The sequence below is a fragment of the Anas acuta genome, chromosome 6 (assembly GCF_963932015.1).
Source record: "Anas acuta chromosome 6, bAnaAcu1.1, whole genome shotgun sequence".
Classification (NCBI taxonomy): Eukaryota; Metazoa; Chordata; class Aves; order Anseriformes; family Anatidae; genus Anas; species Anas acuta.
Genome location: NC_088984.1, coordinates 32,793,056 through 32,809,990, shown reverse-complemented (window position 1 = coordinate 32,809,990; position 16,935 = coordinate 32,793,056). Strand labels below are relative to the sequence as shown.

At 41.7% G+C, this 16,935-nt stretch overlaps 1 protein-coding gene across 10 annotated transcripts in view; it reads right to left on the bottom strand.

Moving 5' to 3' along the window:
- KANSL1L (KAT8 regulatory NSL complex subunit 1 like) overlaps positions 1-16,935 on the bottom strand; it is a 63,141-nt gene that overhangs the window by 13,777 nt on the left and 32,429 nt on the right. For 8 of the 10 annotated variants that reach the window (XR_011097795.1, XM_068686443.1, XM_068686446.1 and 5 more), the window contains 3 exons: positions 5,333-5,495; positions 1,174-1,284; positions 635-772 (listed from right to left, as the gene is read on the bottom strand). Coding sequence is in view for 9 of the 10 variants with exons in the window: in XM_068686443.1 (XP_068542544.1) it covers positions 635-772; positions 1,174-1,284; positions 5,333-5,495 (412 nt within the window). In the remaining variant the exon portion in view is untranslated. The remainder of the gene's footprint in view (positions 1-634; positions 773-1,173; positions 1,285-5,332; positions 5,496-16,935) is intronic. The other 2 variants (XM_068686445.1, XM_068686448.1) reach the window with 1 other exon arrangement.

Here is a 16,935-nt window from a genome sequence, read left to right as displayed (position 1 = left end):
TGCTGAATTTTCGTCCCTAAATTACCACATCATTCTATGTGGCTCTACAGAACTTTCAGAGCAGTTTCTATTAATTTACCTACTGCTGAAGTACAGATTCAAGGGCTTAAAATATAAAGATAAGAAGAGTGAAAACACTAATTATAAGCACTGGTAGCTCACAAGTACTCTTAACTGTCTGGAAGGAAGCCAGAACCACAACTGACAGTACACGACAAATGAAACATAGCTGACCGAACTGCCAGGAATAGTAAGTGTTTGGTTGGGTGCATGATTTGACAGATAAATTTGCAATTCATCTGTTTCACTACACTACTATACAAAATTCATGGTGAAAATAACGACACAGCAAAATGCAGTGGGACTTGCTGAGCAGCTTCCTTAGAGCATTCCAAAAATAAAATACAGAAGCTTGTCTTCTTTTGTAATACAAACCGATGAAGAAAGAGATGGCTTTAAAGTAGCACATTATTTTAATGGAATCCTAAATTCATTTCTTCACTCCTGTAAGGTTTTGTTACAGTATCCTTTCTGGAGATACTTTAAAATTAATTCTCAAAAGCCCAGTGATAAACTCATTTCTACAGTAATGTTTTTAAAAAATAGTACTGTCTTAACACAATTTGTCTCTTACCTACTGCTGTCTCACTTAGGTGTCTTTTCTTTCTTCCCTCCGACAGCTGGTCAGATGTTCCTGACATTGATTGAGATTTGGAATTAGATAAACAGTCAGTGCTCCATTGTTTGAGAGAAACATTATGCTGATTGTAGGCTACAACAGAAACACGTATCATGTTGTAAACTTGTTTTTCATTGCTGCGATTTACAGGCAGTCTCGGTGAACTACTTAACATAGGGGAAAAAAAAAAGACTTCTGATAGGAATCCAGGTATTAAAGAATACTGCAGTCAGGCACCTGTGTTTGCAGAGACCTTGTGGTCCAAACTCCCTGCATTTGTACTGGTGCCATCCTGCAGCTCTGAAAGGATTGCTTCAGCTTAACAGCAGAGTACCTGACCCTGTGCTTGGCAAAGAAATTCCTCTTCCACCTAAATCCCCAGCCCATTACCTTCTCTGATAACCTATTTTGTGGCAAATTTATACATAAAACATTTTCAGGGCAAACTACTGAAAAACAGCCTTGCAAATATTAAAATGTCTTGCCTTACATACCATTGTCTGGAGATATTTTAAACTCCACTCCCAGAGATGAGGCATCAACAGGTTCTCCTTTGATGTCATCCTTCCTTAATAATGTTTCAAAGTATATGTGAAGAGGAATATCTGAAGGAGAAGAAAAAAACACACACAAAGTGAATGGAATGTGTATTGGGAAGATGGCAACCTATGACATAATGAATTGTGCATCATCACTCAAGGTCTAGGAGTGGATTTACACAGTGCTACGTAATATAACCTATGAGCAATACTGCTTTGAGTCCTTCAGCTCATACAGAACATCAACGCCATGAGGACTAACCGCTACATGGCTGCAGTATCTTGACACGGTCAAGATGGACACAATATAGGGAAGCACCCAAGACTGGCAAAAGGAAAATCTGATGACAACAATCAAAAAAAGCCCAACCAGACACTTCAGAGGCATGAGTTTCGCATACATATGTAAAAAACTTGAGGCGAGGTAATTCTCAGCCAGATAATTATTGCACGTGTGGGATCCTGCACTGCAGGCAAAAATCCGTAGCCTTTTCCATCTGTTCTCCAAGACAAGTACTACACAATATAACGTCCTGTAATTGCAGGGAGGTAAGAACTGAAGGTACCTTTCTTTCTGCTACTGGAAAGTGAGAGCTATGCCAGGGTAAAAACACACCCATTTTTAGCTGTGAAGCTACACAGCCACACGTGCTGACCAAGGCAGTACGCTCAAGTGGTTCCAAGCTCTCTCCACCACTGTGAGCTCTAAGGGCTGACAAGACAACTAAGATCAAAGTAGGACTCAAACCTAAGTGATGCTCCTCACCAAATCTCTGTGTAGGCACTTTGTAGATTAACAGCATTTTTTTAGTCTTCAAAGGCCAAGTAAGAAAGTGCAGGATTATCTTACTCTGGAATAAACTATGTCTGTACCTGCAGTGACCCCATGACTGGAAACAAGCTCTGGAGGATATGGTGGGAACGGGACCGGGGTCTTCCCCTCTTCACTAACTCCTGCACAAAACCCAGCACAGTGGAGAGCACACAGTGCACTTTCCTCTGTAATCTGAAAAGCCTTCGGTTCAGCCTTCTGTGTACAAGTAATTAACGCTTTTGAAAATTACTACTGCTGGGAGCCTAGAGGTAATTTCAAGGTACATTCCTTCTTTCTTTCCCTGGCAAAGGCTACAGCGGGGAAATGCAATTCATTTCCCGAGGGAGCTCTAACCAAGAATTAGTCTGCAAAACATCTCAAGTGGTAAGGAATTCAGCCACTGTTGTTAGGACAGGAAGGCTTAAGAAAAATTGGTCTCTGCTTGAAAAGCCTTTCCGGAAACAAAATTAAATGAAAGAAATTAAGTAGAAAGAAATATGTCATCGTAAGCAGCACGCTTGACAACTATTACATTCAGAATGAGAAGAGGACTGAGCGCAGGGACACAGGGTGGGCACTGAAGGATTTTTATTTGCATACAACCTTAGCCTTGAGAACTTGCCAGGACAGAAGCTTTCAATATATTTTGCTAACTAAAAAGGACAAATTATTTCAATTTGATACTGATCTAAGCAGGTATTTTGTCACAAGACTAAAGGTGACCTGCAAAAGCTTTTTGGCACATTTTTTATTCTACCTCTGAGTAAAGCATCGATAAGGTCTGAAAGGTTTATTAGTCGTGACATTTATGTAAACAACAACAAAAAAAGCTTCTCCTTTTTTTTTTTTTTTTTTTCCCCCTGGGGAACCACCTTGATGTTTCAGGGTTTTTTTTATTATGTATTCCTGTACCTTAATTAAAAGGGCAGGAGTATTTGTTTCAGATTATCCACAAGCTAGATGCACAAATACCAGACCCAAACATCAGAAACAAACTACAATTTTCCAGATGTCAAGGTGCAAGTTTGAAAAGGCACTTCTATACTCAAGGTATAATGTAACCACTCATATTTTTGGTAAAGACCCTTGGTAATATGGAAATATTTAAGGGCAGGACTTAGAGCTGTAACGAGCATTATACTTCCAGATGCAAGTACACTGTGAGCCAGTCCAATTGCACTGTATGATTAAATTGTCTGTAAATTATGATTCTCCTTTGGAAGTAAAAATAAATAAATAAATAAATACAAGAGAGAACAACATCTGAATCTTCAATCTGAATCCCTCCTCACACACTGAAGAATCTAATTCACAGAATTTTGAAATAAGACAAATACCAATAATATTTTCTAACACACAGAGGAAATTTAAAAAAAAGCCTTTTCTTCTACGTTGCTGACAAGCTTTCTTTATTCAAAAGAAAAAGATAACAGATGTGGGCACGCCACAAGTGGTATTTTAAGAGAAGTTGTCCCTCTGGAAGGGGATAACAAAGGAAGCTGCAAATAAAACCTGAAAGTGAATCAGACTACCTGACCAAACTGGAAAATTTCTAGCATGCACTTCTTAATTTGTTCGTATAAAATAAAATGACAAAAAGACTAGCAGTCCTCGTGAGGAGGAAGAAACAATGGAGTACACGGCACAGTCCTCAAAAGCAAGGACTGCATCTGAGCAGGACATAGTAGCGAAGCGCTCTTCCTGTCTCATCTATTATTAGCAAGGCTAAGGTTCCTGGAAAAGAGAATAAATATTCCCCAAAAGAAAGACGTCCTTGGTATCAGAATGAAGCTAAAATAACATTTTTCTTCCTCCCTCCTGGCAAAGTGACCAACAGCAGCCACAAGGCAATCAAAAGCCTTTCAGTCTCTTTCATTTTCATGACGACTAGAGCCATCTTTTCTAAGAAAAGAGATTTCCAACATTCTTGTCGAACTTCCTAGTCTCCCTTGAGATTAAGGAAAAAATCAAAGCAAGGGGCATAGCCTTAAACAACTATCCTTGAACAGATGTCTTAAGAAACACTGAAAAAAGCCACCCAAAACATATACACTGTAGTACAGTGAGGCTCGCACAGAAGCGGAAGCAAGGAAACAATCTGATGAGTTAGACAAACTGGCAGCCACCCAAGCAGCAGCGAGTGGGGACAGCTCTCCTCTGTAGGGATTTGGGAACAACTGCCTAGCCCCTGGCTCCTGTCCAGCTGGGCAGCCAGAGACACGGTGTAAGTGAGGGTCTGGAAAGAACAAAGATTTAAGAGGTGCTTTGCTTCTCTCTCCTCTCCCCAGAGGAGTCCTGCTGATTGGGATGCTTGCTGTGGCACTCCTGAAGTGTTTATCCCCCCTGTCTGCCCCTTGAGGTAATCTCCTCTGGATCCCACACGGGGGATGTAAACCTGCAGGAGCTGAGACCTCCTCAGGGTTCCACATCCACACCCAGCTCTTCTCCACCGGTCAGCGATGCATTCACCAAACCCAACACTTCATTTAATCCCTGACTTCCCAGCAGCAGGAGGAAGCATAAACTCCGTCATTCTGGGAAGCCAGGGGGTGTGATTAAAGGCTCACACAATTCCATGGAAGTCCAAGCCTCGTGTTCAGGATTATTTTGTGGCAAAGACAACACCCAGAACAGCAGGATTGCTGTACTGGTCAGCAAATACCTCAAGTCCATGAGGAAATCTAACAGAATGAATCCTTCCTGCACACTTCATGTGCAATTTTGAAGCCCCAAGTGCTGCCAAGTTGCACCTGCGCTAGTTTCAGGGCCAAGAAGAGTCTGAACCATCTGCATTACTGTTCAAAAAACGTAAAGAATCAGATGACAGAAACCGGAACTATGGTTTAAACAAGATCACCAAAAAGGCTATTACAAGAACGACTACAAAAACTAAAATAAAAGCTTTTTGAGCCTAGTGCAAAGGGCCTGAACTGGAAGTGGTTCAAAAAACGAGAGAACCAAGATAGAGCAGTGCATAGGCAAAAGCACCGCTGAAGGGACTAGCACTGACTTATCAGACACACTGTGAAACAAGCCACAGATTACCCCCATATTTTTCCTGTGTCAGTCTTTCTGAATTGCAGCTGTCTTACTGGCACAGGACATCTAGAGGGTGTGCTTTTCATATGTCAGGATGAAGCTAAGGCTTTCATTTAGTCTAAACTCATGTTCTGCCACTGTGAAGTTTTCTGTAAGAAAACTAAATTCTAAAAGAAACCGCTTGTAGGAAAAAGCAGTCCACAAGCTCTACAGCTTTCACAAGCCCAACCCTGTTAGAGTCACGAGGTTTGAGTTACTTACCTGAAGGGAATGATAAGACGGGATGGAAGGAAGAGTCCAGCTCTTGCACATAATCCAGTATTCTCGATTCTGTTCTGTACTCACTGCTGATCAACGTGGAGGCTGGCACCACGCATGGTAACTGAGTTTTATATGGAAAGGAGGCATCTCTAGATGGTGAAGTCTGCATGGATACACAGAACGAAAGGTTAATTTCTCCTTTACTCACTTCCCTCAAACTGGGACCAGAAGAAGAAAAAACTCAAGAGTAACTCCTTGATGTGTGAATGGGAAAAGTATTGCTACAAACTTAGTTACTCTAAACATGACTAACCCCGCTTCTTATGAACTATGGTGCACAATACAAAGAATATAAAAATACCCTTTAATTAGGACCAGGAAACAGTTGTCAGAGTTTCCAGAGCAAAACGTAGCTGTTTCCAATCGTTATTCCGATATATCCTGTGACCAGCCACCACCCCTTACAATGCCATTCCAGCACAATTGGCACGACATGGATGCACAAACAATACTAACGCTGAACTACACATAGGGCTCTCCTCCGTTTATCCCTTTAGTATGATTCTTAGTAACTACATCTCTAGATAGCTTGTACATTTTAATGCAAGATACAACATTAAATAATTTGTGCATGCAGTGTATTACACAAAGCAAGAGGGCAAAGCCCTTGTCTTGTTATAACTTAAACGTCAGATAAGCAACAGACACAAAAGAAGAATTTAGGTCAGAGGTTGGACTCGATGATCTTGAGGTCTCTTCCAACCTAGAAATTCTGTGATTCTGTGAAGATATAGAACAATAAATGCAGGAGAGGGATGCACTAACAATTCATTAATAGGTAGTAAGAGGAGTTACTACTAGGAGGAGAGCTGAGAAAGATCAATTTAGCTGCTTCTTTGCAAGGTTTGTTGGAGCACAGCGAGTTAACTGATGTGTTGCACAGAACTGGTGGGTGCAAAGTAGCAAGACAGACAAAAGGCAGGGTGAAAATGGGCAGAAATAAGTAGGAGGTGCAGGCTATATGCTGAGCTCTCAAAGACAGAAGGAAAGAGTTGAACAAGGTACTCCTAAGTAATAAGCAACTCAAGTCCACGCTTCAGAATATGCTACAAAACCACTACAGGGCAATAGTGCTGCCGATGCCACTTTCAGCCATTCTAGAGACTAGTGGTAGTAACCCCAAAGGTACTAACATTAAGGGCTTCCACTGCTATGCAGAAAATGAGGTTTTTGTTACTTTGCCAAATGCTGCAGAATCTTAAAATGGGGACAAATGAGGTACTTCGAGGTTCTCAGCCTAACACCACGCAAACAACCACATCTATCATCTCCTGGAAAAGGATTTCAACCTAATAAACTGTAAGAATGGATTTAACAGTGGTCTTCTTGATTTTCTTAAGACTTTTTATGGAATAAGAGGAAAACATCTAGCAGCTGCATCAGAGGAAAGACACTCAAACAAACATTGCTTGTATTTCTAAATACTTGTGCTTAAAGAAATCTCTTTAGCTGCCTCCTGCCTGGGGTACTCCAGGCTGTATTCTAGCAGCATCACTCACCTGTACGTGATACACTGCTTGTACCCACCACAGAAACAATCCCTCCCCCTGCTGAAATAATTTACTTCTGTCAGGTGGCATCAGTTTTTGCAACCCATGCTAAGCCTGAAAACATCCCATGAAAAAAATCCCGTTTCCATTTCTTCCTTTCCCCATCAACAAACTGCAGGATCTCTTAAATTCACACACACTGCCTCTTAGGATGCTGGAGCAGAGGAGACCCCTTGGTAGTGAGGACCGTTTGTTTTATTTCTCAGTTTTCACAAACGAGAACTTTAACAGCCCCTGAGCCACCCTGATGATCTCCATACACACGTTTACTCAGAAGCACTTTTGGCTTACTTTGGAAACAATTCTTCTCCAGCCCAGGACTCCTTCAAAGCACTGTCTGTCATTTCCCGTGGCAGACATATGGCATGCTTCTTCTGGTAAACTTTAAATATCCATGAAGTGCTGGCACAGAAGCCAATATATAGCAAGCAGTAAGTGCTAAAGCAAACTTTCCCATTATGGGAAACATTATTATATTGGGAAACATTATTATATATAATGGGATATAATATTATGGGATATAATATTATTATAATGTTTCCCATTATACGGACCATTAAGCTAAAGCCTGAAGAGCTTTTGATTTCAATGCAATTTCAAAATTTTGCTTTTCAAAATTGCACAAAAAGCTGTTTCCAGATACATTTTTCAGAAATGAACCAGTTTCCTCAATGTCCACTAGTTAAATTGCTACTGCACTCACTCTCTTTTTTTTTCAGAAGTGAATCCACAGAAATAAATCTTTTTTTTTTTTTTTTTAAAGAAATCTCCAAACGGTAATCAGTAAAATTACTTAAAAAAGACAAAGATAAGACCAACACATGCTGACAGCCAGTCCCTTAGTCCTGACTTGCTTTAACGCACTTCATTTGTGAACACGTTTACAATCCAGCTTAAAGCTAAGCCTCCTTAAAAACATGCATAAAATGGTCAAATAACCTCCACAATCTGTCTATTTTGAAATAGTAATGAAATCAAATTGCTAACATTGGTAAGTGCCCAATTCTTTTCCTCATCTTGTCTGTGGTTGGAGTTTCCAAAGCTTACGCCTGAGTTTGTGCATTATTTCCTTCAATGCTCTGGCATCAACACCTAAATAATCCCATCTTTCATTAAGTCAGTCCATAATTCAAAAGAAAATAAGGACTTATATAGTAAAGAGCAATTTTAGTTAAACCCTCTGAAGTTACTAGAAAAAAAGCTTAAAAAATAAAAAATGCCTGGCAGTGTCTGTGTTCCTAGTTGCTAGATCTGGTTTAAATTTCTAATGCAGTAGTTTTCCACTGGAAAATGCTGAATTAGTGAAATCACGGTGTTTGTCAGGAACATTGATTTAATCAACTCTTGATGAAACAATTTCTGTAGCCCTTCATTCTGGAATGGAAGCTTGTTGCTCAAAGAAAGCGCTTCAACCTTAAAGAAATAAAACTGAACAACTCTTTATTGGAGAACAAAACTCTCCCCCCTTCCAATTTGGGATCAAACGGAGTCCACAGCTTGACTTTTACAGCCGTTAGTTACTGATTTTGCAATACATCAAAAAAAGAAACCCCAAACCAACCAACCGAAGAAACACCCCACCAACCACCACAAACAACTGAACAAAACAACCCCACTAACACAGACACTCTGCCACAGCAAAGCCAAGTGGTTTCATGAAAACCAAGGCACTGAGCCCTCAGAAGACAGGTGTCTACAAGCCTGGCTACAACACCAAGCTTCCCTTCAGAAGGCAAGAAAGATATTACTCAATTACTGATTTGATATTTGATAAGTAATGATATTACTTATCATTTTTCTCCTGCCATCCAATACCTTATGCATCTAGTGACACATTTTTCTTCAGCACTGCAATGCAAAACCTCGTGCTTCCTGATGTAAGTAGATATGAAGAACAGCATTACATTTGGTTAATTCTATTACAGAGAAGAAAATATGCTGTACTTATGAGGAAATCAGAAGTGTGTGACCTTTAAATCCTAAGCTAAAATAGCAGCTCTGTTTTAAACTTCATAAGGAGTGGTGTCACCAACAGAATCTAATTTTCCAGAATATTATGAATTTTAATCTTCTTGGGACTTTTTTTTTCTTCGTACTGTCTTACTGGGTCACAGACAATGCAGTGAGCAATTAATTTTGATATTCAAAACAATTTTTGCACTTCCTTGTGATAAATTAATGCATTAGCCAAGGCACGATGGGGTCATGCCATTATTCTAGAAAGATCAGAAAGCCTAACAGTGCCAGCCAACCATCGTCCTGCAGTGAGAGAAAAAGTTTGTGAAGCGTGTCACAACTGAAAAGAAAAATGTTTTGTGCTCCCAGTTGAGACTTCTGAATACTCGCCTCATGGTTTCAGCTACTGATTACTGAAACTTAGGCACGTTTCCAAAAATGGTACAAGTGTAATAGTACAAGAGAGCCCCAGTTCAATTACACCAATGTGTATGAATCCACTAAGTTAATTTAATCAGCTCGAATACACTCTGCTGAATACCCGTCATGTTTGCTTCTGATTACTCTTATAAGCCCGAAAGAGTATTTATTCTCCCTACACACACACAGAACTTTACAGCAATATCAAAGAGGAGCTACCTCCATAAATATTAAAGGCTGTTCTTCAGTAAAAGAGCAGCCAACTACATTGCAGAAGCTTACCTGTGGGACAGGAGAGAACCACCGTATGGATGGCTGATGCCCCCTCTGAACAAACACACTGCTCACTTTTCATCCTCCAGCAGTGCTACGCGTAGCTCAAACCAACAGAGCACCGTGTGACCCACTTGCTTCTGTGCTTTAGCACCCACCTTAGAGGCCAGCCCAATTCTCCATGGCCTCCCTCTTCTGCACACAGCGAACTGCTCTGAGCAGAGGGATGTCCCTCTGGCAGAACATGCACTTAAATGACATTTCTTATTTTACATGCTAACCCTCAGGGGCTCCCTAGACGGAGCTTAACAACAGCATACCTTTAGGGAACACACAACACGTGGACAGTGAAAGGTAAATCTGAAAGCCCCAAAGGCTTCCTCCCTTACCAACTTGTGCAGGGGGAAGATGGGCAAAGCATCTCAGACAGCCCTCCATGGGAAGGTGCCTAACAGATGGTGCCAGAGATGCACGCTGTGTTACAGAGCCTGCCTGCCAGCTCCAGTTTCTATAGATGACCTTTCCCACGCACTTGCCTGCCATCTATACATAGGTGCAGCAGGTGCAGCAGAGCAAGCTGCCCTAGGATGTACCGCAGTCAGTCTGCCTCTGGCCCCACTGAAGCTGTGGGTAAGGCAGAGCCTGTGGCAGAGGTTTGTTTTTCCAGGGAGAGAACTGAAAGAAACTGACTTTCATAAAGCCTAGTGGCAATTTACTCAGCATCCAGCCCGTCTCAAATTCAGACCTTTGGTCAGTGTCATAAAAGAACCGGTAGCTTGTACCTTTCCCACAGACCACCCACCTCTCACAAGTACTAATGTAGTTTGGTTTCCTTAATCCAGTTTTAAGCCAATGGGAGATGGATTTCCATCTGCTCTGGGGACACGTATGCTGTCTTCAACATTCTGAAACAAAGCCCTTTTGTTGAAGAAGCAAATCAATTGAAAAAATTCAAGGTTAGTGATTCATCTTTGACCAATCACATAAATCCAAAGAAGGAAAGACATTTTAACCCATGTAGATATGTTTTGTAAAAATGCCGTATAGACATTAAGAGTAGATGTGATCAGTAAAACACTCAAACATTTTAATAATCTAAAGTTGCAACACTGTGAAAAGAACACTTAAAGTTTTTTGTTCTGGAAAAGCGAATTTACAGATTGACTGGCTTAACGTAAACCTTACCAAGAGGGATTTAGTTCTACTCATATCACAGCATTACAAAGCAAAGGTGTTCTCCCTTCCTTCCTCCCCAACAGATAAGTCTTATCACGCACTCAGAATAGTTGAATGCATAGAAAATACCTTTTTTTTTCCAGATGAGCTTTTTTTTTTCCCCCTCCTGATTTTACATATAAGAGTTTCTTTTTAAAGCTTCCAGAGTTAAAACACTAACCTTATCAACTACTTCTTCCACTTACAAACTTGGTAAACCAGAACCAATGGATTCTCCCCCCGAGACCAGAAGACTGACACATCCACAGAGGCACTCCACCACTTTCACTAAAGCAGGATGCATCCTCTTCTTGTGAACAGTTTGCAGGAGACTTGGCAAGACAGCACCACTCCTTGTACTCACAGCTTTTGAGAAGCCAGCAGTGCCAGTGAGCTGTGCAGAAGCAGGTGGTGGAGCCAACATCTAGTGACACACCAAGGGGAATGACAACCAACAGGTTCCTTCCAGTGCAACTATGGGGAAATGGTTGCTTCTCTGCCTGAAGGCAGAATTGCTGGCTGGCTACTGAACAATACGTTGGATTGTTACTATCAGTGCTTGCTCTTTTTTTTTTTCCCTTTTCTCATTTGCAGACTCTCATTTGCAGCTAGGGAAACCATCAACTGACAACAGCCACAAAGAACTCACCTGCATCTCCCCAATCTCCTTAAAAGCAAATAAACCACGACATGGGACAATCTGGTAGAGGAAATGGGATGGTATGCTAGGAAGCAGGTTGATAAAACACTCATCCCCAGACAGGCATACACCTGGCAGAAAAGAGGGGCCAGCCTCCCCGGTACATGCAGTGCCCTGTGGAGCTGCCTGCCTGCACACATGCCCTGTCCCATATTCTCTCTTCCTCTGATTTTTGGTGCTAGCTACAGACCACTTGTAGATAGCACATGCTCAGCAATTAAGGAAAAGGCTCTGCATGCTAGGTATAATACAGATTATACATATATATAAAATATATATACTAACAAGACTTGGTCACAGATCCTTATGTGTTTATCAAGTGACATCTACCGAAAGTATCACTAGCACTAAGCACGCACTGGAAAAGCAATGGGACGCAAAAATAGAACTGGTGTGAGAAGCAGGTTAAAATATGAACACACACCCCCCCCGCCCCAATTCTGAGCCTTCACTCACTTTTCTTATCTTTATTTTTTGAGACTAGCACGAATATTTTTTTAAACCACTAAATGGAAGCAGATATTCTTATGCTCTCACTGAACTCCAGACTGAGACTGAAGAGAAAAATACAGCAATACTCAACCGCAAGAGATTGGCAACATTATACCAACTGTTTGCTCATGGCATCTAAAAAAGCGAGCTTTTGCACCTCAGTTCCTGACTTTCAGGGTGTTGGCACTTCTGGAAGTTTAAATAGCAGTTTTCCCCACATGTGCCTCAGTCCACACAACCATGCCTTCCTCCAGCAGGTGGAGATACAGAATACAATGCGAATTCTCTGATTAAAAAAAAACAAAACACAAACACCGTGCTCCAGAACCCCACAAAAACTTGAGAGGACCAAATTTGATAGCAGGCAGATCTCACTCCTCTTTGGCCTATTACCTTTAGGTATCTCTGTATAAGCTCCAGTGACACCTCTTGGTGAAGTAACACTTAATCAAAAGAGGTGAAACTAACGTAACATCCTAGCTAAGGACACGAAGAAGGAACAGAATGACCTGGGCAAAACAATTATTACTTTTTTTTACATAACAACAGCAAAACACAGGGCACACAGATGAAATACATTCTAGTAAACACCAGGACACGTGAGCTAAGCAAAGACCTCACTGAGACTACCTGAGTAGTAACACTTGTTGGCTGCTGTTAAATAAATTTTATAGAGCTTTTGAAATCTCAAAGATAAATTCAAGTTCCTCCAAGTTTAGGCAAAAAATAGCCAGAGATACTCCAGGTCCCTGCTGCAGAAAAAGTATTTGTGGATGCACCCGGGCACAGGAGAATCCACAATGGGTGCGGGTGGAAATGTCATAAATGTTGTAAATATAAAAAGAAAGTTATAAATGCCACAAACACCAGGAAAAGATTCAATCGCAGCTCAGTGCTTCAAATGAAGCCATCTCAGGGCTCCAGCCCCCATCCAGGAGCACGTGTCCCTCCTACTAGAGCACGCCTGCAGCTGCTCCAAAGTTTTACCCCACATGCAAGTTCTTAACACTCATTGAAAACTCTGGCTGAAGAAATCATCACTACATTCACGTCCTCTACTCCGAAACAAACCGTAGTCCCAGGGTTCACTGTGCAAGGGGATTGTTCTGAGTGGCTTGCACACTGACTCGCAACCCAGAGATGGCCTAAGTTCTTCCTGAGATATTTAGATAACGAAAGAAGAAAGATGCAAAACAGATTCCACAGCCAAAAGATGACAAACAGATTGTCTGGGGTACTTACTCATTCTGAATTAGTGGACAAGAGAATTTGCCCCCAAAGGATGTTTTAAGTTCCTGAGTAAGGCAAACACCCCACATCCTGTTTTATTTATCCCACTGCAGCCTAGCTATCTTGTTCACCTGGCAGGTCTTCTGCATTTCCAGGGCAATTTCAAGGATTCATCTAGTTTTGCACTGCTTCTTGCATGAGTTCTTTGCTTTCTTGTAGACAGTATAACCATTACCTAAAATACTGGAGTAGAGGAAGGTGTACTCTTCTTCAGAAGAGAAATACAGCAAAGCAGAGGACAATGCAGGGCATCTCTCAGCAGGCACTGGGAGGCTACTGGGTCACTGAAGACTCAAACTTTTGACGGCATTGCAAATGCATGCGGCATGGCAGCAGATAGAGAAAAAATGTGGCTCTCTTCCCAGTGACCTTATGAACTGGCAGATGGGATAGCAGCTCACAGTTTCATACTTTCCTTTTCCTAACAAGGATGTTGGGGGCTGCACGGGGAAAACGAGCTTCCCAAAAGAATTTGAAGAGATGCTAAGGACAACGCTCTGAATGCCATTCAATAAACAAAAGGGCACACAGTCGGTCATCTGCCCTCCTGAGAAAACAAATTCCTCAAAGCTCTGCCAGCATTTCTTACATCCTACACACGGGAAGTCTGCATTTACTGTGATTCCTTTAGTTGTCCCCATTTGCTCAGATTGCACTGCCCATCAGCACTGCCAGGCACTCGCTGGCTGTACGAACCAGAAGCTGGCAGAGGAGCTGCAGCGTTCAGAAGATCCAATCTTCTCTTTCAGACTTTGGCAAGCTGCTCTTTGTTAACTCCACCGCTGCTGCAGGGATGTAGCAGCAAGTCTCCCCGAGCTGCAGCTTGCTGTCAGGCCAATGTCCTTAACGAAAGGGGGATGATCACAAACCATGGCACCGTGGGCTATAAAAATATTTAAAACCCAAAGAAATGAGGGGGAACCACCTGCCAGAGGCAGCACAGTAACATTACATTAAAAATCCAACTGTTTTCCATGTTGCTAAGCAATAACTAATTTTTCTATGAAAGGCCAGAGGAAATTTGCTGGATTACTAATTGGAAAATAAATACATTTTCTAAGAAAAATAGGTATCAGTCCCAGAGGCCGCTCTGCATTTTGCAGCCTTACCCTCAGACATCTGCCTAATCTACAGCTCAGCCTGGGCTGATATCCGGTGTTCTTGCTTTTCAAGCTGAGCAATCTCATCAGCTGGGTGACCAAGTGTAGAGAGTGCACGAGTCAGACAGTGCCAGTGCCTGTTAGAATCAAACTTCCTGAATGAAACTGTACACTGTTGATGGCTCTTAACTCTAAGACTTGATAAGCATTCAGGTTTGATTGTCAGAACATGCTGAAATTGTCTACTTCAATTTTATCCCTTACTTCCCCAGCAGGATCTCTGTTTTTAACCAACACTGTATGCGCCTCTGTTAAACCTTTACCTTAATTTTGAAAACTTTAATTGAGTTTGGCACTTGCATGAAGTCTGAAGCTGACAGCTTGATTGCTGCCACCACCTCTTATTTTCTCCAGGAACATGAGCAGAATCCCTCTGTAGCACATAACATGGCTCTCCACGTAGCCCCTTGGTTAACTCCCCAGGTAGAAAGCGCAGCATAACTACAGATTTCTGTGCTGAGAGCTGAGGTAAGCATTAACTCATCATCACAAATCATTCAGTCACCCATCACAAGCTGGCTAAGGCTAGCAATGATTTTACAAACCCTTCCAAGCAAGCACCTGATTGTAAAGTAGAAGATACATTTGACCTGCAGTCTTGGTGCACACATTTCCAGTAGCTATCGATGGCATCCAAGTTATGTGGCCTTCAACCACCCTGAAGATGCTGGGAGTCAGAGTCAATAAAGAGATCACTAGGCAAGAGATGCAAATGAACAGATCTCTCCCCTTCTCCCATGAGGTCCATTACAGAAACTCAACAATGATAAGACTGCATTTTAGATATTTGGAAAGCAGCCTAGAGATTCCAAACCAATGTGATTTGGGATCACATCACTGCAGAAGGAATATAAAAACACTGCGTATGCCTTAAAATTTCAGGAATTCATACTGGAATTCCTTTAACATGGAGGACATTTTTGCTTCCATTTCACTAATGCTAAAGGCTCCTCTGTGGGAAGAATGGGAATGCTTTTTTGTTTTGTTTTTTTAAAGGGAGAGTGGAAGTGGTCATTTTTAAATGGAAAGCAGCAAGAGGTTATGTTCATCAAGCTCTGGGAGGATCCTCTGACACAGCATTCCCTGCACAGGTCTTTACCACATCATCTTTGGCCATCTCTGTGCTTTCGGTACAGAGACACGAGGTGGCTTAGCCCACAGAAACCCAGCACTAGAAATGTGAAGAGCACGGAGCAGACACACAGTTAGCTAGCTCCAATGTTTGAAGCCTTAACTGATCACATAAAACACACTTGCTGATTGTGGTCTAGGTAAACTACTGAGCACCCAAAGCAGCTTGGCTCTCCAGCTGGTTGAAGACGAAGATGTAAACTCCACTTTGTGCTGGTCTGCAGAAATGAAGTTTCTATTCACAAGCTTCTACTGCTATTTTCTGGACTGTAATTGCTCTAGACCAGCTTTTAAAAGACAGACGCATAAGGGGCAATTGTAGAAACTTCTGCCTGCATGCATAGGTGTGTATTTGAGATTTTTGAACCTGCAGGATGCAGGCTTCCAAAAGAGTTTGCTATTTAGAAGCTGCATCTGGAACAGAAACCCAGCATGTTTAAGGAGAAGGGAAGGTCCTGGAGTCTCTTGCTAAGGATCAACAAGAAGCACTGGTCAGGCCTCAGCTTGGGATCAGGCCTGTCAGCTCTCTATCAGGACATGGACTGAACTGAATGGGAAACAAGCCCAGGTCAGCAGTCTCCTTGGCTAATGCAAGAGGAGATGCCTAAGTGACTAGGAGCTACAGCTCCCAAACTGTAACCCCCACCATCAACCCTCCAGGCAGATTGCCAAGTCTTTATGCCCCGCGGCCAGGAAGCTGGGAAGTCAAGCTAATAAGAAACCAGACAGCTTTTTAACAAAATTCTTGCTTTCTGCTCGTCTTTAGCTAAAACTAGGACACTTACTGCAATTTCGCAGAGCGTGCTGAATCAGCACACTCACACAGAACATCCTTGCGGGGAAATTTCTCCCCCCAGACCATTGGTACACTTTGTATTTTCTAGATAGTTAACAGGAGACATGGAGACTTCTGTCACTGTAATGCTGTTTCTAAAAGGCAAAGTAATCGAGAAATTAAAATCGCTTGGGACGAACACTGCTCTAAAGAATGAGTTCACACTGTCTCTGCTCCCAAATTAGCTACTGTTGCTTTAAGTGCCACAGCTAAATTCATTATACATTCCTACCAGCAATATGCTATTAATATCAGCTGTGAACAGATATGCCTTGTCTTGCTCTACATTTTTTTTTCCCATTTTGAAGTATTAATTTCTTTGTAACGCAGAAAATTTTAGGAGTTTTAAAGCACTCATAAAAAGTCATGAAAGAGGCAACGTAGCTAATCAAGAACAGCAAAAACGGAAACGAGATTAAGATACTGCTATTTAATTTCCTAGAAAATAATGTGCCACCAGCTGTGTAAACTTTCTTGTAGTTAAAACAAATACTCTGAAAACAAGCAGGCAGCTGATTTAC